This window comes from Panulirus ornatus, chromosome 31, assembly GCF_036320965.1.
Source record: "Panulirus ornatus isolate Po-2019 chromosome 31, ASM3632096v1, whole genome shotgun sequence".
Classification (NCBI taxonomy): Eukaryota; Metazoa; Arthropoda; class Malacostraca; order Decapoda; family Palinuridae; genus Panulirus; species Panulirus ornatus.
In genome coordinates this window covers 5,411,140-5,436,255 of record NC_092254.1, presented here as the reverse complement: position 1 = coordinate 5,436,255, position 25,116 = coordinate 5,411,140, and the positions used below count along the sequence as shown (strand labels likewise).

At 41.8% G+C, this 25,116-nt stretch overlaps 1 protein-coding gene across 2 annotated transcripts in view; it reads left to right on the top strand.

Annotated features, from left to right (window-relative positions):
* The first annotated feature begins 679 nt into the window (after positions 1 to 679).
* The window catches only part of LOC139758756 (uncharacterized), a 201,136-nt gene continuing 176,699 nt past the window's right edge, over positions 680 to 25,116 (top strand). The window contains exons 1-3 of one of the 2 annotated variants that reach the window (XM_071680513.1): positions 680 to 727; positions 908 to 1,085; positions 6,568 to 8,551. In XM_071680513.1, coding sequence (XP_071536614.1) covers positions 6,600 to 8,551 — 1,952 coding nt within the window. In that variant the 5' untranslated portion in view covers positions 680 to 727; positions 908 to 1,085; positions 6,568 to 6,599. Of the gene's footprint in view, positions 1,086 to 6,567; positions 8,552 to 25,116 lie in introns of both variants that reach the window. The other variant, XR_011714913.1, reaches the window with a different exon arrangement.

Here is a 25,116-nt window from a genome sequence, read left to right as displayed (position 1 = left end):
TTCTATAGATATTGGAAATCAGGTTTAATATCGACTGATTTGGAAGTGATGTTTTCAGAGGTTCACCTAAGTTTTTACGTCTTTTTCTTACATTTACTCAAATGAACCCTACGTTTTCCGATATTCATAACCCTCACCACTATCTTCTTTAATGTTGAAGAAGAAACCCCAATGCTCTTATTCACTCTCTTTTAATCTTACTGTTTTCTCTAAGCATGGCATTAATGTTGTGCTTCAAAATCACACGATGTCCAAACATAGATTCGATGTGAGATTACAGTGATAACCGAAATTTACTTCGATCTGATCTATTTTGATTAACTGTCGACCCATTGTGAGTATGCCAGAGAGATATGTAACGTCTGCATATGTTCGGTATCACCATGCAAGTGTAAAACATGGTTGAAATGGTTTAAATTTAGCGTACACAAATAAAGGAAGTAAGAATAACTTCGAGAGCGCAACACCGCTATGAATCATATAAAAAAACAGTTTTTGATGTAAAGATGCAAAGATTCTGACGTAAGATTAATTCATAAGTATTAAAACTATAACCCTGTAGTATTATGCAAGAAATTCTAATGTTTGAACTGAGCGCGCGCGGTAAAAAAATTCGTCTGCTGCGTAGGGTGGGAACATTTTGGTGAGAGACTGCGCAGATGGCATTATGGGTAATCAGCTGCCATCTTCTACTGCACAGTTGTGGACGTGCTTTATTTCGGTTAAGGTGCGCGGTTATCGTGTCATGATGATTACCTAAGGATTCTCAGTTAGGCGTTGTTAAGCGTTCCTAAGGAATACCAAGTGATACCAGTGTCGTGTTTTTGTGCATAAGTGTAAAATATGCAAATATTAATTATGTGGTTACCTGAAGGCGATTATGAGTGAGTGTTGGGATCATCATTAGGTTGTGATGTGTTATGTTGACCCAGAGGTTTACGTTATCGTGGTTGCTGGTGCTTTAACTGTGGCGAGGGTTGAGGAGCGTGTGGAGGAGCGGGGAAGCCAGCTGTCACACAGGTGGAGGGAGCTGGTGTCCGCCGCCGCCGCCGCCAGACATGCAACACACCAGCTGAGTAGTGCAGGTGAGAGGCCCTGCCAACTGACACCCGTTTGTTGTCACACATGTACTGCCACCTGGCTCACTCTCCCATTCACATAACACTCCATCCCCATAGCATTTCTGTGTTTCACCGAGACGTCACATGTTCTGCTGTTGTGATAGGATTACTCATATAGGGAGATGATGCGAGTTTGCACCTTAATGGGCCATCCAATTCCTGTACGGGCCTTAAGAATAGTGTCACGGTTCCTACCTCATATATATCAACCATAAAAAAAAATCAAATGCTAATTTGGTTGACATAATGAGATGTAGAAATGAATTAGGTCTGTCTTTTGTAGATATGTAAAAGAAGTAAAAAACTTCAAGGTAAGGTAGTAGATACAGATTAAGGCAGCAAGACAGTATTAGTTGTGCAGATGTATCAAAAAAACTGATTTGCTACTGTTTTGCTTATGAATGTAAGCTAGATTTGTAAGGGATCACACCATATTCATCTAAATTGAGTTAATGATATTGAAAAGTAATTCTTGATTTTTTCCATATTTATGATTACATACTCAAGATAAATGAACCTGCAGTGGTCATTCTTTTCAACAGAAATTTACCATAACATTAGATTGTTAAAGAGTGGATTAAAACACCATCTTGAGCCTTCTAGTTATCATGTAATTAATGCTAGAGAAATTCCAATAACAGACATGTGGAGAGTGACTGGTGCTTAATAGTATAAATAGGGTTCTGAAAAAAAGGCGTTTATCTAAAACATACGTGTTGGAGACAACTTGTGTATGTAATATAGTGTTTAAGCAAGTAGCTACACAGTATATGGGACATGTTGTAATGCACATAATCGGTCGTTTCATTGGAGTATAGACATAAGAAAATGTATTACAGGTATTGACCTGAGAATGTGAGCAACGGAGTTTACCAAATTGATACTTCCAAACTCCATCCATTATTGTCACATAAATAGTTGTACTTTATATGGTCAGGAAATGTTATTGTAAAAGTTTTGTTACAGTTCCAGTTTAGGGGGTCACCACAGAAATAGACCTGGATTTAGAAGAAATAGATTAATGGACTATTTATCTGTAGTGGAAGAAATTTAGCCTAAGGGAGTGTGATTTTGAGCATTGCTTTATGTCATCTGGTAATGGATTATGGTAGTAGGAAGGACTGTTTTTATCTGAAAATGTAATGTGAAAGGGAAACTTTTAAGAATCAACAGGCTATATGAAATATTTGCTTGCTTTCCATAGCATTCTATAATTATTGTATTATCATTGTCGCAAGAAAAATATGAATGTTATTATGTCAGTTGCTGAGGAGTTTATTCATAGTTTATTTAGTGTTTGCTTAGTGTTTATTTTCTCCAAATTCAAGTGATCAGTTTGAAAAATGTTGGCAATATCTTTGGTGTATACTGATTGTAACCGGACTTTAGGTAAAATTACACAGGATTTCATATTTTGTTTATTTACACTAGTGTTTCACTTACTTTTGCCTCAGATTTTACCTTATCTTCATAGCCCTTCTGTCACATTTTCTGAGGAAGGTGGTGCTCAGATTCATGCCATTCCAATGTTGCAAATGAATATAAGGAGTTCATTGATATGTTTTATCCAGATCTAAAATTATTGCTTGTTGCCACTGAACTGGAACTTCACCAGTTTTCATTCTCATGATAAAAGCACTGTATTTAGAACTGTTTTTACTGTTGTTCAATCTGTTGACATAAAGTGAAAATAATCAAACCTTGGTTGTTGTGTTTGGAAGCAATGTATGGTATGATTTTTGGTGTACTTCCAGAGAATTTTAGATATTTAAAAAAGTTGTAGTTATTTGGTTACGTTTGAAATACAAGAGTGAATGAATGGTTACCGTACATTTGGCCCTGTCAAGAAGAAAAGGCCATTGATGCAAAAGAAGGAAAGTATTGGATGTAAGTCAATGAAAAATTCTAATTTCATGTTTTATTTGTTATCAGTTGTTGCCAGACTCATTAAGTTAGGAAAATTTTGTAATTTCTTGTATATTTGATTAATAGTAGATTGATGATATTGGAGATTGAGAACGTGAACTAGCTGATTATGCATGAAGAAACTGAATCAAATATTTTAGTTTTTTGCTTTTGTTTTTAGAAATGTAAAAAGATGTTGATAATGTAATGTCAGATGTAAGACATTAATATCTAGTGTTGCCAATATGAATGAAAAAGAAAGTGGATTGAAACTGGAAATTGTAAGGAAAGAACACAAAGTAGCATCAGTGAAACATAAGTGGATCCAGGCCTTTCATAAGATCACTGAAAAATATTTCAGAGGTTTTTAAATGGTTGTGTACTACACATGTGCATATACCAGCATTTTTTTTATTCGTTTGATTAGATAACTAGGACCATATCCTGATAAAGCCCTGGTGTCACCTAAGATACCTTTTTAAAGGATGTGCTACTTTCAGGAGCAGGGAATGTGAACTTTTTTGGAGAGTTCTTTGATGAGGCTGTATTCCTTTTGATACAGCTTGTATACACACACACACACATCCCAAGGCTGTCACCTGTTTTTGACGCTACCTTGCTCGCACGGGAAATAGCGAGCATATTTATGTATTTCCCTTTTTAGATATTTAAATGCAAGGAGAGGTGATTTCAGCCTCCTCCCCCTTTAGTTGCCTTCTATGACATGCAGGGAATACCTGGGAAGTATTCTTTCTCCCCTATCCCCAGAGATGATCTATATATTCATTCATTATTTGTTATACTTTGTTGCTGTCTCCCACGTTAGTGAGGTAGTGCAAGGAAACAGACAAAAGAATGGCCCAACCCACTCACATACACATGTATATACATACACTCCCACACATGCATATATATATATATATATATATATGATGAAAAAATTTAATTATATCCCAAATTTTCCTTAAAGTTGGTTACCTTTGATATTATAGATGTGGGAACTTATGAGGCCTATGGTTCACAGATAAAACATGTAGACTAGTTTAATCATTTTCATATTTATAAAACTAATGAAAAAGTGTAAAGAAACTGAACAGCACAAAAACTTATTACATTACTGTGATAAATGTACTGAAAACCACTTTCTATTCCCCAAAGGAGCATATGTTGTAGTAAGCTTTTTTTTCTGCTTATAGGTTAGTTATGCCTACAAATTTTAGCGTAGACATGAAGAATCTTGGGATATGTTGAACTGGTGTTAGAAATATATTAGGAATGGATAGTGTCCAAAGGTTAAGACAAGAAAGTTTGACTCATGTTTGTCTAGGGAGTGTGGCTTTGGATAGGAGGATGTCTAGTGGGTTGAAATTAAAGACCAAGTTGGTAAGGTGGTTGTTTAGTGCTTCTTGGATCATTTCATTGTGCATGTATTTTGCCATTGTTATATTTTTTATGGATGGATGGCTATAATTAGATGTTGCTGAAATCAAAGGCAGGAGTATATCTGCTTGAGGGTAGCTATGTTATATTTTTTATGGATGGATGGCTATAATTAGATGTTGCTGAAATCAAAGGCAGGAGTATATCTGCTTGAGGGTAGCTATGGAGTGGTTTAGGTATATAGGTCTAGTGCTTTTGCATAGAATTGAGTGCTGTGAATGTTAAGGTGGCTTTGTTACTCATCATCTCCTTGCTTAGATCATTACAACCATCCACTACCCTTACACTAAACCAGTATTTCTTTATGTGCTTCTTGACGGGCCTCCACATCTTCAGATCCTAGTTTCTGATAACTGTGGCACTGCACCTCCTGATGAATTGTTTACAGCCATCAGTTATCCATTTGATTTATGACATCAAAAGGCTGTTAACAAGTTGCCCTTTTCTCTTTTCTCTTCCAAGTTGGCCGATTGTATAGCCCTCAATCTGTCGATGTAGCTCAGCTTTCTCTGTTCATGTTGTATCTTGGTTGTTCTTCTCCAGAATTTATGTCATATCTTTTTGCTTTAAGTGCAGTGACCAGACTTGAGAGACGTACTCCAGCTTTGTTTTGATGTATTATTTGAGTAAGTTACAAAGCATTTCCTTATCTTTATATTAAATACAAGGGTGAAATTTGCTGGTAGGCAGCATATTTCTTTCAGTGTTCGTCATGTGTAGCTGTGGTGACGGATTATGAGAATTGTCGAACCCTAAATCTTGTTAATTCCTGCAGCTTATTTCCCACTAAATATTATTTTCTCTGGGACCTTATTTCATTGAGTCCCATCTTCATTACCTTGCACGTACTGGGATTGAATCTCATTTCCCATTCATCTGACCAACTTTGGAGTTTGTCCATGTCCCCTTGTAAGCTGTTGCAGTTGTATTCATACCTTTTTTTTTACATGGCCTCTGCATCATCTGCAAACGTTTGACTTAAGTCCTTCAGGCAAGTTATTCACACATACTAAGAATTGCAGTAAACCCAAGACTGAGCCCTGTGGTACTCTACTTGTAACCTCAGCCTGTTGTAAGAATTGCCTCATACTTGCATCCATTGTTACCTTACACTTGAGTGATTCTGTAGTGAGAGAAGGATTTTCCACTTATTCCAGCCTGTAGCTTAAGCTTCTTAGTCAGCTCATATTCAAAAAGCATTAAAGGCTTTCTCGCAGTCTTGGAACACAGTCTACCCATTCATCCCAGTGGTCTAAGACCGAGTTTATCTTGTCATAGGATTCCGAAAGGTTCATGATGCATGACTTTTTTCTCTGTCTCTTGAAATTGTGTAGTCTGCCAGTTCAAAACTCTCTCCTATGTAGATTGTCGTTGATTTGCTTTCTGATTATCTTTGTTGTTTTATAAATCACACCCATCTGTAGAATAGTCTCATAGTTCAGCACAGTTTTCCAGCATCCTTTCCTAGATATAGACATGACATTTATGCTTTTCCACAATTTTGAAACTACTCCTTTGTTAGTTTTATAATGAATGTTATTTTGAGAGGCCTAGCAAATGGCTCTACACATTCCCTCAGCACAAATGGGGAGATTTCGTCAGGTCCATTGACTTTATTGGTTAGGTATTTTTTACAGCTGGATTATGTCAATCTGTTTTCTTTATATTTTTGAAGACATCTTCCCCATCTTACTTTTCTAACTTGGAGATAGTTTTACTCTTGCGTGTTGGTGTGTGTAATGCAAAAGAATATGTACATTCTAGCTTTTATCAGTTAATTTCTCTTTTATTACCCATGTCTAAAGGGGAAGATGAACTGCTTAGTTGGCTGCCCCCTCTGGAACACATGGGTCACAATGATAATCACTGCATTTTATATGTGCATGCTTGGGTGTTTGGGTGAGGTGGTGAAAATTATGGCAAATATTATCCATGTGTGTGTGTTTTATGTGAAAATGAGTGTGGGGGAGTGAGTGAATGTGCCCAATTCTTTTCATGTTTGCCATTTCCTACATGTATTTGTGAGGTAGTGCTAAGAACAGACATTCTTTGAAAATCTTTATGTAGTAAGAAAAGTGAGATATTTTTTTCCTATTTTCAGACACGTGATGGTGCAGATGGGGCCAGTGCAGCATGTCCCAGGCACCAGCAGAGAGTGGTGGTGGTGGTAAGCTGCAGCCACCACACAATGTGGTGGTATATGTGGCAGGTGAGGGGGGTGGCCAGGCTGGGCCGGGAGGGGCACAGGGACCTCACCGTCCCATGATCACACCTCATCCGGTCAAGCCCACCAACCCCCACATGGTTAATGGCTTTAGGGTTGCTAACCCGTTGCACCAACAACAACAGCAACCTAGCTACAATATGCAGATGAATGACAGCCTTCAACAGCAACAACAGTTCCTTATGAATAAAATGAATGGGTTAGATGGAGCCAATAACTGCTTCCCAACAAGCCAGGCACCACAACAGCTGCAGTACTTGCCTGGTGGTAACTATGTCACCACTGTCACTGTACATGCCTCGGAACAGTCACAACAAATGCAGCAGCATTCAAGAGCAGTAAATCAACAGCAGCAGCAGCAACAACAACAGCAGCAGCAACAACAACAACAACAACAACAACAACAACAACAACAACAACAACAAATACAGCAGCAGCAGCAGCCACAGCAACAGCAGCAACCACAGCAACAGCAGCAACCGCAGCAGCAGCAGCACCAACAGCAGCAACAGCCCCAGCAGCAGCATCTACAAAATCAAGTTAATGTGATGGGCTCCATGAATGGTTATGTGCAAAATGGTGTAATGATGCAAGTGAATAATTCAAATGCAAGCAATAGTCCTGCAGTTATTAGTAACACTCAGATGATGAATAATCAGATAGTGACCAATAACAGCTGTAACAGCACTTCAGTGATGAATAATAATATGGTAGTAGCTCGACCAAGAACTAGCTCCAGGTGTGACTCGGTGAGATCTGAAACTGCTGAGTCTAGTTGTAGTAGTTTAAGCTCAGATAGTCAAACAGAACATAGTCAACAGCAGCATCACCAACAACAACAAACAAATAATCAGTTTAGTAATAATCAACAGTACCAAGTCAATTTGATGAACAATCCGCAGTATATGAACAACCATATGCAGACAGTGAATCCAAACAATTACAATTGTTATCCAGGCTACATGGCCTGTCAGTCATCTGGCAACAATAATCCGAATGGGATGAATCAAACAGGTGTGTACAACAATCAAAACATTGTACAGGCCTTCCACCAAGTTAATACAGTGCAACATGTGCAGATGCAAGGGGGACAGTTACAAATAATGCAACAGCAATACCAATATGTGCAGGGCCAGAATATGAACGTAATGCAACAGGGACCTGGAATGTGTATAAACAATATGCAAAGACCATGCATGATGCAGGCAGGGGGGATGGTTCAGGGACAGGGGACCAATGCAATGCATGGACAAGTCATGCAAGGCCAAAACACTTGTGCTCATAATGTCAACATGATGCAAGGGCAAGGTATGAACATGGTAGCTGGACAGCCTGGAATGAACACTATGCAATGTCAGAACATGAATATGATGCAAGGGCAACCTATGAATGTTCCACAGCAGCAAGGTGGAAACCTGAATGTGATGGGTGGCCAGTATCACTCAGGTCATGGGCAAGGTGTAATGGGTCAAGGTAACCTAGTGATGGGAGGGCAAAACAGTGGCCACTGTAGCAACATGGTGGGGGTTCAAAGTCATCATCCACAACAGCAGCAGCAGCACATGATGACTGGAGCTATGGTACCTGATCATCAGCAACAAGCAGTTATGATGAATAGTAGTATGCAGGGCAATATGACCATGGTGCCTGTAGGAGCCAAGATGGCAGGTACCAACATGAATCCTGCTAACATGATGGGGTGCTCAGGGGGCCCTGTGGGAATCGTCAACCCCATGTGTGGGAGTATGTCTGCAGGCTCCCCCTCTGTGCACACAGCTGCAGACAGCAAAAGCTTTCTGCCACTTGTTGTACCTTTCGGTTGGAGAAGGGTGGTTAACAATGGACAAATTGTTTACATCAGGTAAGTACCTTTGTTATACCAATGCTCATTTTTTTTTCTCTGTTCAACATTTTAAATTAGGAACTACTTGCCTTGCCATCAAGTAAGGCTTCAGTTAGATCTTACACCAATTCCTTTGTATTTCAGCATGCAGAAAAAATTGAAACCGTTTTAAGGAATCTAGGTATGATGAAAATTTTACCCCATAGTTAATGTGTCCTTTCCTTTAGTGATCTATACTGGAAGATGTTTTAGATGTGGTGGTAATGCCACTTTCCCCCTCTTAATTCCTCCCCTCACCTCCTGCCCAGTAAGCTCAGCCCTAAAGGAAAGATATTGTGGAATAGTTAGCACTTACAACAAGATTTTAGTAAAAAGCAGGGCTATCTCATAAATTTCCTTAAGGAAAAGACAAGAGTTATGAAGAACAAATTATTTAAGATATGTGTTTTCAAGTGTTTTGTATGAGATGGAGAGATTGTTTGTTTCTCAAATGAGAGAGTGAAGGAAGAGAGAATGAAAATGGAAAGACTGAACACACTAGAGAGGGAGAGAATTGGCTTAGTAGAAGAGGAAAAACGATAAAGAATAAAGGAGTGAAAAAGAAATTGAGTAGAGAAATATGTTTGGTAACTGTTTTCAACTGAAGTCCACCATAGTGGACATCTGAAAGCATATGGTAATATTGGCCTGACTGGCAGCAGACATTGCTAAGGTTGCCAGAGAATGAAGTATTTGGAAATCAGTTTAGAGGCCAAGTAGAGACTTGATTTATTAGATGAGTGCCTGCAGTTTTTGCAATAGAGGCAGAGCGAGCCCATTGCAATCACTACTTCACTTTTATGTTGAAGAACGACATTCTCTTCACAGCCTCACCTTGTCTTTTCACTTGTTGCTTGCTTTTTTATTTATCGCTATTTTTTCTTTTTCTTTTTCAGGAGCTACTTCTATGTTATAGTTATTTCTCCTAGGTTCGTAAGGTCATACCTTCAGCCTTAAGTATAAGTTTCTTTTGAATGTTTCTGTAGTCAATCCATTTAGATTTCTTAGATCACTCAGTATCGCTTTAAGTATTTGTTGTAATTTCCATGCTCAGCATTCATGTATCTTTTGTCCTGTGCATTTGTAATTTTTTTAAGGAACTACTCTTGACTTAATGATTCTGTATCATCCTTGTCTGGATGTTTAAGGTTCAGAATATTGCTCTTTACTCCCTCTGTTTGTTGCCAGGTTTATATTACCATATATCTCTCTTCAACATGTAAGGCTGTAAAGCTTTAGTTCTCATAGTTGTTCATGGTATTTCATGTGTTCCTTCCACTTATCTTACTTGTGATATGTTTCTGTATTCTCTGTCTTGTTTGATTTAATCTGTTTTACTGATTATCATACAACATAGCTATATTTGAGTTTACTTCATATATATATATACATCGAACATTTTTACCATTAGGTGCCTCTCTCATTATTTGGCTTGAAAGTACTCTTTTCAGTATGTTCCTTATATTTTTTTTTCATTCCCTACCTCTGATGTATGTTTACTCTATTTCTTTTCCTGTAGGACCTCTGTATCAGGGAGAGAAATGGCCAACGTTGAGTAGAATGAAAAGAAAGAGTAAAACTATGACAACAGTCAAGGGAGGGAATTGAATAAATAACATTGAAAAGAAAGAGTAAAACTATGACAAGTCAAGGGAGGGAATTGAATAAATAACAGTGAAAGTAAGAGATGGGACAGATAAACAAGAGTTTTTTTGGTAATTTGAGTGTGTGTGTGTGTGTGTTTGTCTGTGTTATGATATTTAGGGGCAGGAAATGTGTGAGTTGAGGTTACTGAAGTGTGAGGCAGGAGTAAGATTTTCATTTCCCACCTTTTTTTTTAGTTTTCCAAAAGAAGGAACAAAGAAGGGGGCCAAGTGAGGATATTCCCTCTAAGGCTCAGTTCTCTGTTCTTAACGGGAAATGGCAGATATGTATGAAAAAAATATACCTACACATTTATTGTGCACTGTATTGGTTTACCCTTATTTGTTCAGATGTATATTGTGTAACTCTGGTTTTGCATGCATATGATATTTTCAGCACTTTTGGCAGTATGGTCAACTTCAGTGTAACTTTCCTGATGTCTGCTATTGTGAAATGCTAGTTACAGTAAGTGGTTGAGACCCACTCTTTAGCTTCTGATACTGCCAGAGTCTTGTGGAATGGTAAAGTTTTTCAGGCTGCTTAGTGTGGTCAGAAGCATTTAAAAAAAAGCCATGTTAGAGAGAGATTTCCTGTTACATGCAAAATAAAATGGAAAAGATATCCTAAGGAAATTTGTACATCAGCAGAATTTGACTTTCTTATTCTAAGGAAATTTGCACATCAGCAGAATTTGACTTGCCACATGCTGTAATTATTATGTTACATTATGATTAAGTAATAGAAATTAGCCATATCAGCTATGATGCTAATGAAATTTTTGTTCCTGTGGATACCTTACATTTGTCTTTCCAAATCAGATAATATGTTTATTAGACACTGATATTTATTGCATGTGGCACTGCAGATTGTTAACACACACACACACACACACACACACACACACACACATATATATATATATATATATATATATATATATATATATATATATATATATATATATATGGCTTAAGAATTTAATTATTTGATAAAGATACTAACTAGTATTCCTTAATCATTTTACAGATACCCCATTTCATTGTATTTCAAATTAAATATTTTGCTATAAAAGAAACGGATTTTGTAGTTTTAACCATCAGAATGTGACCCAGAAATGAACTGTTTACAACTAAGAAAGTAAAGGCAATTCTTTTTCTTTGACTGGGTTGATTACACGCCAGACATCTAGATGGCTTGAGACTTGTATTTATAACTATCTCAGAGGTTGGATATGGGCTAAGAAGCTTGGAATTTGGAATACTTTCAGGTGCTAATATTTTGACATACAAAGGCACATTTAGTTCTGCAAAGCCCATATTTTTCATAGAATCCCTGTTGCCCCTGGAATTTTCCCTCATAGGGGGGTGGCTACACATACAGTTAATGACGCACAGCAGTTGTGGAACACTATATCTGAAATGAAAATTTTCTGTGATCTTGGAGTAAAATTGTAATGCTGGATACAACTGTCTTGAAACCTTTTTAGACTGTAGTCAAATTTTGGGCCCAAAAGTAAAGGTAACTATTTAACCAGCAAACTTACATGATTTATATATTATTTATATATCTTGTCTTCTATGGAAGATTTTATCACTGTAGCGGTCTGTGGTGCAGATTCACCCTTTTTTTTTTAGAGAGAGATTTGCAGAATAGCACAATTGGTTTACCCCATTCTTCATGTCCAAAAATTTTCGTAGAGGACAAACATCAGGTGATTAATGGGCATAGGGAAAGAAGATAAGTAGGAGATAGCAAGTGAGTTGAGGGGTGTGGGGAGGCTTGCTGTTGTTGTGTAGGATGTACAGGGAACGTATAGGTAGCAGTTGTTACTGCAACTAAATTCATGTTTTCGCGCAGAGAGAATATATGCACGATCGAAATTAGTGAAATTTTTAAATTTTGCTATCGGTATTTTCGGCAGCAGTGCTGTGGTGGTGGTGAAGCTCAGGTTTTCCATTTGCATCGTTACTTTTATGTAGAGCACATTCGTTTTACATTTGACGAAAATGGATAGTAATAGTGATAATACGCCTAATGGGTGAGTAATACGATTGATTGTCATCTTTGCATTACTGCATTTAGAAGTAGCATTTAAACACGTTAAGTGTTAGGCTATTACGCTTCAATCTTTTACCGTTGGGTGTGAGTGTAATTTTATTTGATTCCTCGTCTGTCGAATGTTCTCGTTATTATTCATCACCGATAAGTGAATTGTTAGTTGATGTCAACATTTAAACCGATTCTGGTTCTAACGGTGAGCATTGCTGACCTTGACGCATTCAGGGGCCGCGCGGATCGAGCCCGCATATGTAAGCTCGAATTCTGGGCTCTGCAGTTGTCTACAGTCAACCCAGCTGTTCATCCTTCCCTTGGGTTTGACCAGTAAAATGGGTGCCTGTCTTTGGCTACGGTATATATATATATATATATATACATACCGTAGCGTAAACGAGAGACTTTGATTAGGTCATTTAATTGCTCGTGCCGTTTCAACTACCTTTAAAAAATAGGTTAATGGTTGACCTGGTGGCTCTTTCGCACAAGGCAGTTGTTTAGCAGGCTTATGAAAGAAGTCTGTTTATTGTTAGGGACGAGAGATGGAGTGCGGCGGCAAGGATGACGGGAGAGGGAGTGCGTGGCGGCGGTTACCCCCACCAACATTCCATAATGACAATGTCGCTCCAGGGGCCCCCGGCGGATATTCCCCATTTTGACAAGTGCAGTGGGAAAAGTAAGTCAATCCTATCACAAAAAGCGCCTGGGGTTCTCACGGGGTGGCGACGCTTTGGGCTCCGGGGCTGGGAAACATCCTGGCGGGAGTGGCGTAATGGGCTGGGCTGGCTGGGGCTGCCTCAACCGGTCGCCAGGGGCGCAAGTAGGGGGATAAAGCGGATATGAACTGTCTCTGTGAAAGAGAGGAAGGGGCGACAGAAAAGGGGAAGAGTGCGGCCAGGGAAATGTGGGGTGATGGTGAGAAGGAACAGCCAACCGGGAAGGCAGAGAGGGAGGCTACGGGGAACGCTGGCAGGTTAGTAACGTACTGTAAGTAATGGGTGAATAGTGAGAGAAGAAAATGAGTGGGAACCTCTACTTTTGCACACTGGCTTTGGTTACTTCTGCTCCGCCAGAAAATCATGACATGCGCTCGTGCCTGGTGATATATATATATATATTCGAATTGAGGACGCTGAAGTCGTCTAGGAGACTTTCTGAGATTTTTACACATCACAAATGTTTGATGTTGGAATAATCTACAGTTACTGTCAAACACGCCGCAACGTTGATATTGGTACTGGAAGTGGATGAGGTGGGACAGCTTGCCGCTGAATTTTTTCCCCTCCAGTATGGAGCTAATCCAGGCCATCTTTTAACATACTAAGTAGTGGGGCAGTTCCCCCAGTACGACCTTCCTTCTTTCCCAATACTCAAAGCAAAAAGCCCATAGAAACTAGGCCCTCTTTGGTGTAGCATGGTGAATTGTATTATAGTTTTCATTTATATCCACGCACATAAATGGGCCCGTCAGAAAAATTGCCCCTTTGATGAAATTCCTTATATCCTTACTAAGAATCATGAGGAAGACATGAAGTTGTTGTGCTAATGTTAGAATAAGCTTTTGTTATTATCATTATTATTATTTTGTTATTATTGTTATTATTATTATTATTGTTATCATTATTATTATTATTATATAAATGCCGTTGCAGGAGTGAGTGCAGCATATACCATCCGTCTTGCCTGTGCAGTTTCGTGTAAGGGACCATTTCATTTATGTAAAATGTCTTATGGGGTGATCCGACAGTTAATGATGACTGGTTGAAACCTTTTATTCACAGTCGACCTAAATTTCTGTGATCGTTTGATCACTGAAATTGAAAAAAATGTTCTAGTTATCAACACATTAGATACGCCTTGAGTTTAAGGATTTTAAAACCTAGTATTGACGTCTTAAGAATTATGTGCGGCGTCACACCACGTCACCCCCTAAGTTCAGAGGCCACGTCGCAAAAGGGATAGGAAGCGTTTTAGTGTCATAACTTCTCCAAATATCAGGAAAATCGGGCCATAAAGGAAGGAATAGCTACACTTGCAGTTCGTTGGAAGGGTAGAAGATGGATCGTTGCGAAGAGTTGGTGGTCCTGCATTGGAAGGAGGGAGAGGTTATCCCCAACCATATGTGTGTCTGTGGTTCGGGCCGGGGTTCCTGGCCTGGTCTTGCCTCACTACAGGGTTTGTGTGTGGTGGACCCCCGCCATGTTCGTTCCCAGGTACCGCGCATAGACTGCATTGATATCAGTGTCTGCATCTTCCCAGGTGGAGGGAGGGCCTTTACCTGCAACATTTATTGCCGCATCTGCTGATCAAGGATTGGCTTTTCATCTCCCTTGAAACATTAGTCAAGTGACCGAGTTGCGGACATTTTCTTGGCTCTGATGGAGTGAGGGAAAAGTCCATCACGAGCAAATCTAACATTTCTCACCAGGAACGTTAACGTAGTTTTATTTATACCTGTTTCCTTCATTACATTGATATTATTGCAGTTGAAACACGATGCTAATTCCTTTCAAACTGCGGCCAGTTTTCAAGGTTTTCTTTTTGTTTTGGTCGAGTTCAAGAACCACCTTCCACGAGAAATAGGAAGACATTCCTAGTGCGGTCGAGGGCATAGGTTTGAATCCTGGTTGGGGCAGTCGGTCCACAGTTAACCCAGCTGTTCATCCATCTCTAGGGGTTGGTCGATAAAATGGATACCTGACTCAGGCTGGGGTATAAACATATAACGTTAATGGGATAACCTTGATCAAGGCCTGAGCTGCCCGTGCCGTCTCAGCTAGATGGTGTTCGTCGCCATGTGAACTCTCTCTCTCTCTCTCTCTCTCTCTCTCTCTCTCTCTCTCTCTCTCTCTCTCTCTCTCTCTCTCTCTCTCTCTCTCTCTCTCTCTCATGATAGCCCTGCCATTATGGCTGAATCTCATTTTAGGTACTCACTCCTGTACCTAGTAGTTTGTACGCGGTGTGAGCGAATGAGGCTCTTTGGCTGTTCCTGGCGATGTCTTGCTAACGGGGAAAAGGCAGACAAAAGTCTTCAGTCACTTTTAACATGAATCCAGCCCACACCTTCCCTAGTTGCAGGGATAGACTAGAGGCTTTGTCCACTTGAAGTAAAAAAGAAAGAGGCGACCTGATCACAGTTTTTATCAATGACAATGTAGTGGACAGAGATATAGAACAACAGAAAGACACAACATGATATTAAGCAAATATTCCTACATCTTTCGAAGAACTGTTCATTGTTTGCGCCATTAGTCTGTCTAAGAATTTAAAGGTTGTGACCAGATCATTCCTCACTCTATACTTCCACGGTGGGCAAACTGAAGTCTTTTCCAGTAACTCATTTCCCTGTATTCTGGAACCACCTTTGTTACCCTCTGGACCTTCTCCTCTACCTCCTTGTTCTTCAGTAGGTGTAGCGACCAAACTTTTGAAGCCTATTCTTGTTTTGGCTGTAAGTAGTATGTGTGAACAGGTTATCGAAATTTTCCTTAAACCTATAATTGAATGCAGTGTCGGTATTTGCTAGCGCGCACTTGGTCTCCTTAACTGTTCTCTTAAGGTGGGACTGTGATGACAGGTTAAGGACGATGCCGACTCCCACGTCTGAGAGGAAGAGAGAGAGAGGGAGGTGGGTCGGGCCGGCCTTGCTGCTGGTGTTGTCAGTGTGGCAGAAGGAGGTAGCATGGCGGGCCCGCTCACACACCCACTTTCTTGGTATTTTTAGCTCCTTGTGGCCCACTTGCCTACCTACATGCATGTTCGCTTGTTGTCAGGGGATTACTCCGTTACTTAACCCCGTGAACACGACGATACTACCCCTAACTATGATGGCCTGGTCTTTGACTTCATCCTTTTAGGCTCAGGTCAAAGGCCAGGCCATTATATCTACTGGTCGTGCGCTCTAGGATGGTAACATATTGATCAAGAGCTGAAGGGTAGCATTTTACCTTCTGTGGTTTGTTTTTGTAGTTTTAAAGGTTTACGTAACGCTGTAGGATACTCGTGTGTGGATGGTAGAGTGGGGAGGGACGTGGGGTCAAGAGATGTTCGGGTGCTAGAGTTATGCTACCACCAGTCTTGCTTCTCTGTGGAGATTAAGGAGTCAGAACACTATCATTAACTTGTAGCACATAAACTCGTCACACATCATCTCGTCTTCTGTTATCTGCCTGTCCCAGGAACCTGTTATTACACAGCCTGACAGGATGCCACTCCTGAATATGAATGGTAATATTTTAGTGCCTCTAAAATCCCAGCACGAGTCTGCGAAAGGTAAACAGGAATTTTGAAGACAAACTGGAAGTTAATGACACGTAGTTTGCCTCAGGGAGTAGAAAATGAAGTGCAGGAAATAGGTCAGGAAATAACGCATGGGCACAAGAGGAATTAATAAGTGGATAAACGCTTAGGTACAGCATGACCAAAATATGGACATGCTACAGAATCAGAATCAGTCATACAAGAATATTATATAGAGAAAGACAGGGGAAGATCGGTACTAGAAATGATGGACTATACACGTCCTCAGTAATTTGGGAATGGTCATGACTGATAAGTTTGGAAAAACGGTGAGAATGGAGACTTGTACACTCAGCACAGGGATGGAAAGGAGTTTGATACCTCAAGTCCGACAGTTTGACTCTTAGATATGATGGACTGGCCTTTAACTTGACCCTTAAAGGTCACGGCATCATAACCCAAGGGTCGTACCGTCGTGCTCAATGTGTTATACATGTCTCGAAGAATGACAAAACGTGAAGGTCACGAAGTGTGAAAACTGAGACTGAACGAAGGGAAATCTTAACCCAGGTAATGGTATGAGAGCAACGATTATACTTCGTGCAACAAAGACTTGCACATACAGGAGCACGTCAACAGAAACTTGAGCTCACTCTTGTACAGGAACAGTAGCTTGATGCACAACTGTACAAGAACGAAGACATGTACACAGATGTTTAGGATCGAAGATTTGTATACCAAGCAGTACAGGAACAAAGACTTGTACACAGTAATACAGGAAAAAGACTTTTACACAGCAATATGGAAACAAAAACTTGTACGTACTGCAAGACAGGAACAAAGAATGGAATACGCAGCAATACAGAAACAAATACTTAGACACACAGCAATACAGAAACAAATACTTAGACACGCAGCAATACAGGAACAAAGACCTGGACACTCAGCCGTACATGAACAAAGACTGGGACACGCAGCTGCATAGGAACAAAGACTCAGACACGCAGCTATACAGAAACAAAGACTTGGACACTCGGTTATACAGTAACAAAGACTCGCATCAATACAGGAACAAAGACCTGGACACTCGGCTTTACAGTAACAAAGACTTGGACACGCAGCAGTACAGGAACAAAGACTTAGACACGAAACTTTACAGGAACAAGGACTCTTATCCATAGGGGCAGCAGAGACAGACTAATCCACGTGAACAGTGGCTATAACAGAGACACAGACACAGGAGCAAAGAGAGAGAGCTGTGCACGACAGAGATGGAGACAACAAGTACAGAGGGACAATGACTCCACCGCCATCCCAGTACACCCCAGAGCACAGGCTTGGACAAGGGCGCTACCATGGACGACCCGGGTATAATTACACACGCTACACCAGCCCAGGCTTCACTACATGCTACGGTATGTAGTCGTAGCCACCCAGGTCCAGACGACTCTTTCCAGGGCAAGATCGTTCACTGGCAACTTGGTCTCTGGGGAATTTTTGTCTGCTTTAAAAAATGATTGAACGCAAGGAAAGATTAGGTCTGCTTTAAAAATGATTTAACCCAATGGAATATTATTGTCTGCTTTAAAAATGATTTAGCCTAGTGAATTATTGTCTGCTTTAAAAATGATTTAGCCCTGTGAATTATTGTCTGCTTTAAAAATGATTTAACCTAGTGAAACAGTGAAATTTTCTTTACAATGGTACTTTCAAAGAAAGATAGTTTTACGTTAATGTGTAGCTGTTTGAGATGGTTCTGCCGTTCCGTTCATTATAGTTTGGAGTAAATGAAACTGGTACAAATTAATTTATTGCTTCTGGTGGTGTAGGATATATTTGATGTTCCTTCACTCTGAGAGGAAATTGCTGGGTCCAAAGGCATAATTCGCGATGTCTGAAATTTAGCGACGACCAAGTGAGATTGGCGGTACACCAGTATTCGTTCCCTGGTGAACATTTGATGAAGGACCAAATTGAACGTTAGCGGAAGAAACTTCAAAGTTGTACGATCGCTTTAAATGGAAAGAACTTTGAGCGTACCGTAACGAACTGAAATTGAAATTCGAATATTCTCTTGACATAGATACCACATGTAAAGGACGAGGTAGTAGAGTATTCCCACCTTCATCTCGGCACTCAGTAAGGAAGAGGTTGCGGAAAGTTTGGAGATAGATTTCCTTTGTAAGATTGAAGGGATCGGTCGAGTGTCAAGCTTTCCCCTTAACCACAGGTTATCTCTCTCCATCAACTTTCAGTTTTACCCATATCAATCTAGAGTTTACATTCTTACACTCTGTCATCTTGCAGTAGGGGATGTGTACGGGAAGGCCTAGGAGATTTAACACTTATGGGTCATGTTAATGTGGTATATTCATATGATAAAGTGTCCACAGGGGGTGATGGAGGCAAACCCAAGAGGTTGTCCGTTCTCCGGTGGGAGCGATTGCTGGCCACCCTTAGCCAAGCCTCTTGCCTCACCTGGTGCTGTTCACACCCGGTAGCTCCTACCTACACTGAATATCCTCGGGTACTTTTTAAACCCTCCCTGAACATTGACAACACCTCCCTTGAGCGCGACGGGACGATCCTTTACGGATGATGGGCATTGCTCGAGAGGTTGAGAGAACCTGCGCTCTCCCACCTCCCCCAGCGTCTGCATACACCGCCCTAGTATGTACCTCAGCGTCGTACCTCACGCAGGGTAACTTTAAAGTTGTCCTGGGATGTGTAACTCTGTCTAGGTAAACGCTTGCATCATGGAAGCCACATTCACATTCCACATCACTTAACGGGAAGATAGGCTGCAGCATACACCACTGGCCAGACAGAATGATAAGATTTTAAGAAATACAAAGCTTTCACTGAAGAAGACTTCATAGAAAAAGGAATAAATGTGTTATCCTATTAGACAATAACCGATGTTTCTAGACGTGGCAGACAAAGAAACTTAAGTTGGAACTTAAGACATGGCGTACGAAGGAACAGGTTAGAACTTTAGATGTGGTTGACGAAGAAACCCAGATGGATCTTAGGACAAGGCAGACAAAGGAAGGAACTGAAACTTAAGACATGGAAGACAAAGGAACAGTTTGGAACTTAGGACAGACAAAGGAGCGCTTATGAATTTACGATAGACGTAAGAATTTGGAATTTGATCCATGGCAGACGAAAGAACAATTTGGAACTTAAGACATGGTAGACAAAGGAACGAGTTGGAACTTAAGACATGGTACACAATAGAACAGGTTGGAACTTAATACTTGGTAGACGAAGAAGCAAAGTGGAACATGTGGCAGACAAAGGAACGAGTTCGAAATTGAGACGTGGTAAGACAAGATGGAACATTGAACAAGGCAGACGAAGAACCATTAGCATTGAAGGCTTAGATACAGTAGATAGTACAGCTAAGGATTAGGCACAACGGACAGTACAGCAAAGGGTTGGACACTGCTCACAGCACAGCTAAGGATTGGACACAACTGACTTACAACAAAGGATTGGAGATCGCTCACAGTTCAGGCAAGGGTTAGAGACTGATTGTATAGGTAAGAAGACAGCTAACTGTACAGCTAAGGTTCGAAAACAGCTAACACGTCAGGACAGATAAAGTTTGGACACAGAGGACAGGACAAGACAGATGAGGTTTGGATACAAATGACAGGATAGGACAGGTTTGCATACAACTAATTAAGTAATTAGGATGATTTAACTTTATTGGAGATGTTTGGAGCAGGATAAGGCGAATCAAATTACTGGTAAAGTAGGTTGGAATTTTGTTGATTGATTATCTGAAGCTGCAGGTAGCTATATATACATTACAAGTTTACATTTAAACTCATTTATGACTAGACTCAAACGTTTATTGCTATTACACAAAGGGAAATCATGTATGCGATCAAGATGATCCTGTCCCGGAAACGAAGTATTTTGTTGGTGTGAAGACGTTTGTGTTGGTGTTGAGGGAGGTGGGTGGGTGTAGATGATGCAGTAGCGAGTGTAACAAGAGTAGTGTAGTGTGGCAGTGTAGACAGTGTGTGTGAGGGTGCGCGGGGCGGCGGCGGCGGCGGGACCGTCTGTGCCGGGGCTGACCGTGTACCTTTCGTACCATAGGGCGGGCGCGCGGACCCAGGCTGCCGCCGCCTTGAACATTGTTCTTGCTGATAACCCTTGTTTTGTCACCACCTCTCGTACAATAGCGAGTTGTGGCATTTGCACGTATCTTGCTCAACCAGAAGTTAATAAAAGTGGGTAACGTGGGTTAGGTAAGGTAAACATTGTCATAAGAAATATCCTTCTCCTGGTACTGTGAGGTTGGTGGTAATGTCGGCGGAGGTGTGTCTCGGTAGTGGCGGAGGCTGCCATTACTACTGCTGTCTGCCGGCCTCCAAGGCACCAGGCAATGCTTGCGGTTATAACAGTCTCCGACCACCAGTGTTATCATTATATACCAGGTAGACATTAGGGGAGATACAGACTCGCCTGGTGAACTCTTTTGAGTCTCAGTATAGTGTCAAGATGCTCCAGGGAAGTTTCAAAATTGTTTGACCTTTGAGGACGGATGGAATGAGCCTGAAGCACGACGGTACGGCTGTCAGCTCGACGTTACTACCTTGAACGCCACGATACGACCTTTGAGTATGATGATGACCCTTAAGGCTCAGGTGGAAGACAAGGCCATCATCATATACCCAGGGTTCGCACCGTGGTGATCAAAGGCCGTACGGCTGTGCTAAAGGATGGTAGAGTTGTTCTCGGGTTGAACATATATAAAAGGTACTTCATGCATAAGATGTGCCATTAATGTGGCCCGTTCATTGAGTCAAGCACGGAATAGGTTGCTTCTCATAATGACAGAGTTAATGTTTGTCATCCTTGAAGGAGAGTGTGCGTGTGGAGTTTATGACTGGACGTAAAGAGTTGTAGCTTCCTTTGTTTGTAGTATGTGTGTACAGGTCCAGGGTGGCCGCGTCCCATCCTCCTGTCTGCTGGGGACCTGGTTATCATGGGAGGCGGTCATATAGCAAGCACTGGGGAGTGAACGATGAACCTCCCCGCACACACACACACCTCTCTCTCTCTCTCTCTCTCTCTCTCTCTCTCTCTCTCTCTCTCTCTCTCTCTCTCTCTCTCTCTCTCTCTCTCTCTCACTGAAAACACGCAGGAGTCCGCTGTTAATGTCTCTAGTGAGATATTTTCAGGAGATGGATGATTCTCCAGCAACGTACTTACGATACCTTCAGTCAGATTATGGGAAAATGAAGGGCTGCCGCGCAGCACCACTGCAGGAAAGTCTCGGGTTACGAAGAACGAGTCGTGTCAGTTACGTGTTATGTTTCATGTGTGAAACTGAGAAAGTTTTTGTTTGTGAGCTGAATTGCCAGCTTCCCATGTGTGGGTTAGAGAGGAAGAAAAGATAGCTACTTTTTTATGTTAGCTGAGACGGCACGACCAACTGAATTCGGTGGTGATAAACAGCTGGGTTGACTGCAGACCTGCTGCCGCCACTAGGATCGAACTCACGCGGCCTAGACTTCGGCCGGCCCGTGAATGCTACATGGTCTGTAACGCTAACCGCTTCACCGCGGAGGGTTAAAGGAGTGAAACTTAACAGCCTTTTAAAGTGTTGGTTCCCCTCACGGTAACCAGACGGGTATTTACCAGTGTTATCTCCCTGGTATGTGGCTGTCTCCTACCTATTACCTGCAGAGATTTTAAGTGTAGACTTCAGACTCACCGCAGCAAAGCTAGAGTCAAGAAGAACAAGTCTTGTGAGTTACACGTCAAGTTTCATGTTTGAAGTGGAGCAGCTGTGTATTTGTGGATTGAATGTTGGCATACCACGATTGGATGATGCGGAGAGACAAGTAAACCTGAGCAAAGGAGTGGAACTTTAGAGCCACTGAAGTCCTGGCCTAATTATTTTGTTGGCTTAATTTCCATCTTCAGTAACGTAGGATACTGGTACCACCAGCACCCAGGTGGTACCCACAGTAGAGACAGCAGGGTTGGTCGGAGGCGCCATGGTTGTTCTGATGATTGACATATGTAATGAAGTGTCATGTGTTGTTCCGGAAGTGGCACCTGTATGTTATACACATATGTGACGTGTGGGAGGCCACCTCAGATCCTACTGTCAAGAGTGAACCTTCACGTTTGCTGCAGTGGTGGTGGAGACGACATCCACCCGTGGTACAGGACGTTCTCCGGACCCTGGGTATGATGTCATGGCCTTTTAAAGATCATGTCAGAGGCTGGTGCTCATGTTGGAGGGTGCTACATAGTGACCAAGGAGATAATCCTGTGTAGAACGTCTTCATAAATACAGGTTTAGGTGCCGTAGTTGGCGGAAGGTAGTTCGCATCATGGTCGTAGAGGGACATGTTCCTGGTTGTACGACGGCGGAGGTAGGTACCCCGGTGTTGAAGATGTGGCACTAGGTTATGTGAAGGCCGAGCCAGTGGGACGCACATATCGTCGGTGCATATTGTGGGTGGTTGAGGCGGTGGCTGTAGGCTGCCACATAACTTGACCCCAGGTAAAGAATGTAGCGAGATGGGCAGGTGTGGCGGAGCTGGTGTTACCTTGTCTGCCTCACTCACCATCTTGGCTACCTTCCCCACCCGTCACATTTTACTTTACCATAATCTGAAGTTCTTACGAGAGTATTAGACTGCATCTCTCAAGACCTTCCTTAGGATATCTCTGTAGCGATTTTATATGTAAGGGCATTGCTTACTTTAGGTTTATGTAGGAGCTATTCTGAACCCTCTTACCCAGATACGAAACCAAGTTTTCTTGACAAATTAATACAACAGCCTGTTGGGTTCTACTACCCTCATAGTGTACCTCATGAAAGAACATGGAATTGTCTGGAAGAAGATGCGTTCTGTCTGAAAGAAGCTAGAAGAACGCATCTTCTTTTCCTTAAAGGAATTCCACGATATTTGTAACGATTTTGGTGGTAGATTGAAGAGGCGGAGACCATGGATTTTTGTTCATGGATGTTCTGTCTCCTGTAGCGTTCATCATTGATTTTATTGTCGTCATTCTCTGTCACTCCAGCAAGGTGGTAAGTCTTTATGTGCAGATGAACATTTAGTGTTTACCACGTAAATGCACGTATGATTTATATGCTATTGAGACACTTCAACTTTTGCGGGTGATTTTCTTGAGTTGGTGTTGCAAGTAGTGGAGATAATCGATGCTTTAGTCACGAGTTGATGGTGGCACAGTCGTGGTTCACCCGGGACACACCAAGTGCTTTCTGCTGGGATCTTTGTGGCAGTTGACATATCCATTAGCATGAAGTGAAGGTTATTGTGGTCAGGAAGAGCTTGACACGGTATATTATGACTTAGAGGTAAATCATTTGAGAATAGTGGCAACCTCCAACAGCCTGGGTGGGTAAGTCGGGGGGTAACACAGTAGCCGGGTTAGAGACCGAGGCGGGAGAGCAGGAGGTCCTGGGAAACCATCATATGGTAATATACATTAAGGTGAGGTAGTGTCTGGCTGCACAGTCCAGGCTCACGAGCTGTGTGCGTCGGGTGGTAAGGCAAGTCGTGTTCTCATCTCTGCCTTGGAAAAGTCTCCCGGATATCAGGGTTCTTGAATCTGTTCACAGCTTCTGATGATTTGATATTCAGTCGATGTCAGGAAACATATCCTGAAATGCCGGAGTGAGCAAGTATTTCTTTTCACTGCGTCATGATAGATGACACACGTTCGTGTGTTGTGTGGTAGTTGTTGTCGGTTGGGAAACTGAGTAGTATGTATCACATAGTTTGTAGGCGTGTGTCGCTATGTTGCGAGGGAGTCCGTGCATACTGTGTTTTACCTGCGTCCCTGTACATATGCAAGTCCTTTCAGCGGACGCTTATCAACGCCAGCTGTTCTCACACGTATATCTCCCTAGTGGTCTTTCCGTCCTGCTGCCCTTCCTCCCACGTGACCCATACAGACCCCGGGTCATGTCTTAAGCCACCCAAACCTCTTAGGCTTAGGTATCGCATACCCTTCTCTTTGTGCATACCTCCGAGGGCGGGGAACTTAGGTGTGTGTACCTCTGAGGGCGGGGAACTTAGGTGTGTGTAATTGTCGTGTTTATGGGCCAGAAGGGTTGTGATTGTGTGTGCGGGGGTGACCGCAACCACTTCCTCGAACCAGAGGCCGTGTGAACCCTCGTAACCCTGACTGATTATCCCTTTACCACTGTACCTCCTGCCCCTTACTCACTCTTGTGCTTATTGCTCCTTTTTCTCCACATCACCGGCCCTCACTTACTACCACCCTCCTCATATTGCCTCCTCCTCTAACTTGGACTCGCAACTCCCTTAGCCTGATGCCTCTTTTGCCTCTTTTTTTTTTTCTTCCCGTGACTCATACCTCTCCTGACTCACTAGGTACTTCCACCACTCACTGTTCCTATTGGCCCTAGCTCACACACGTGCTCACGGATCTCACTACCCGCTCCATCCTTACAACATCCCTGACTCATTACTTCCTCATCTGATCTCACTCACTGTCTCCGCCCTTCGCGGCGCTCATCTGCCCCTCCTTTATGAGTTGCTGTTATGCCTTTCCAAACTCTTACGTGTTTTACCGTG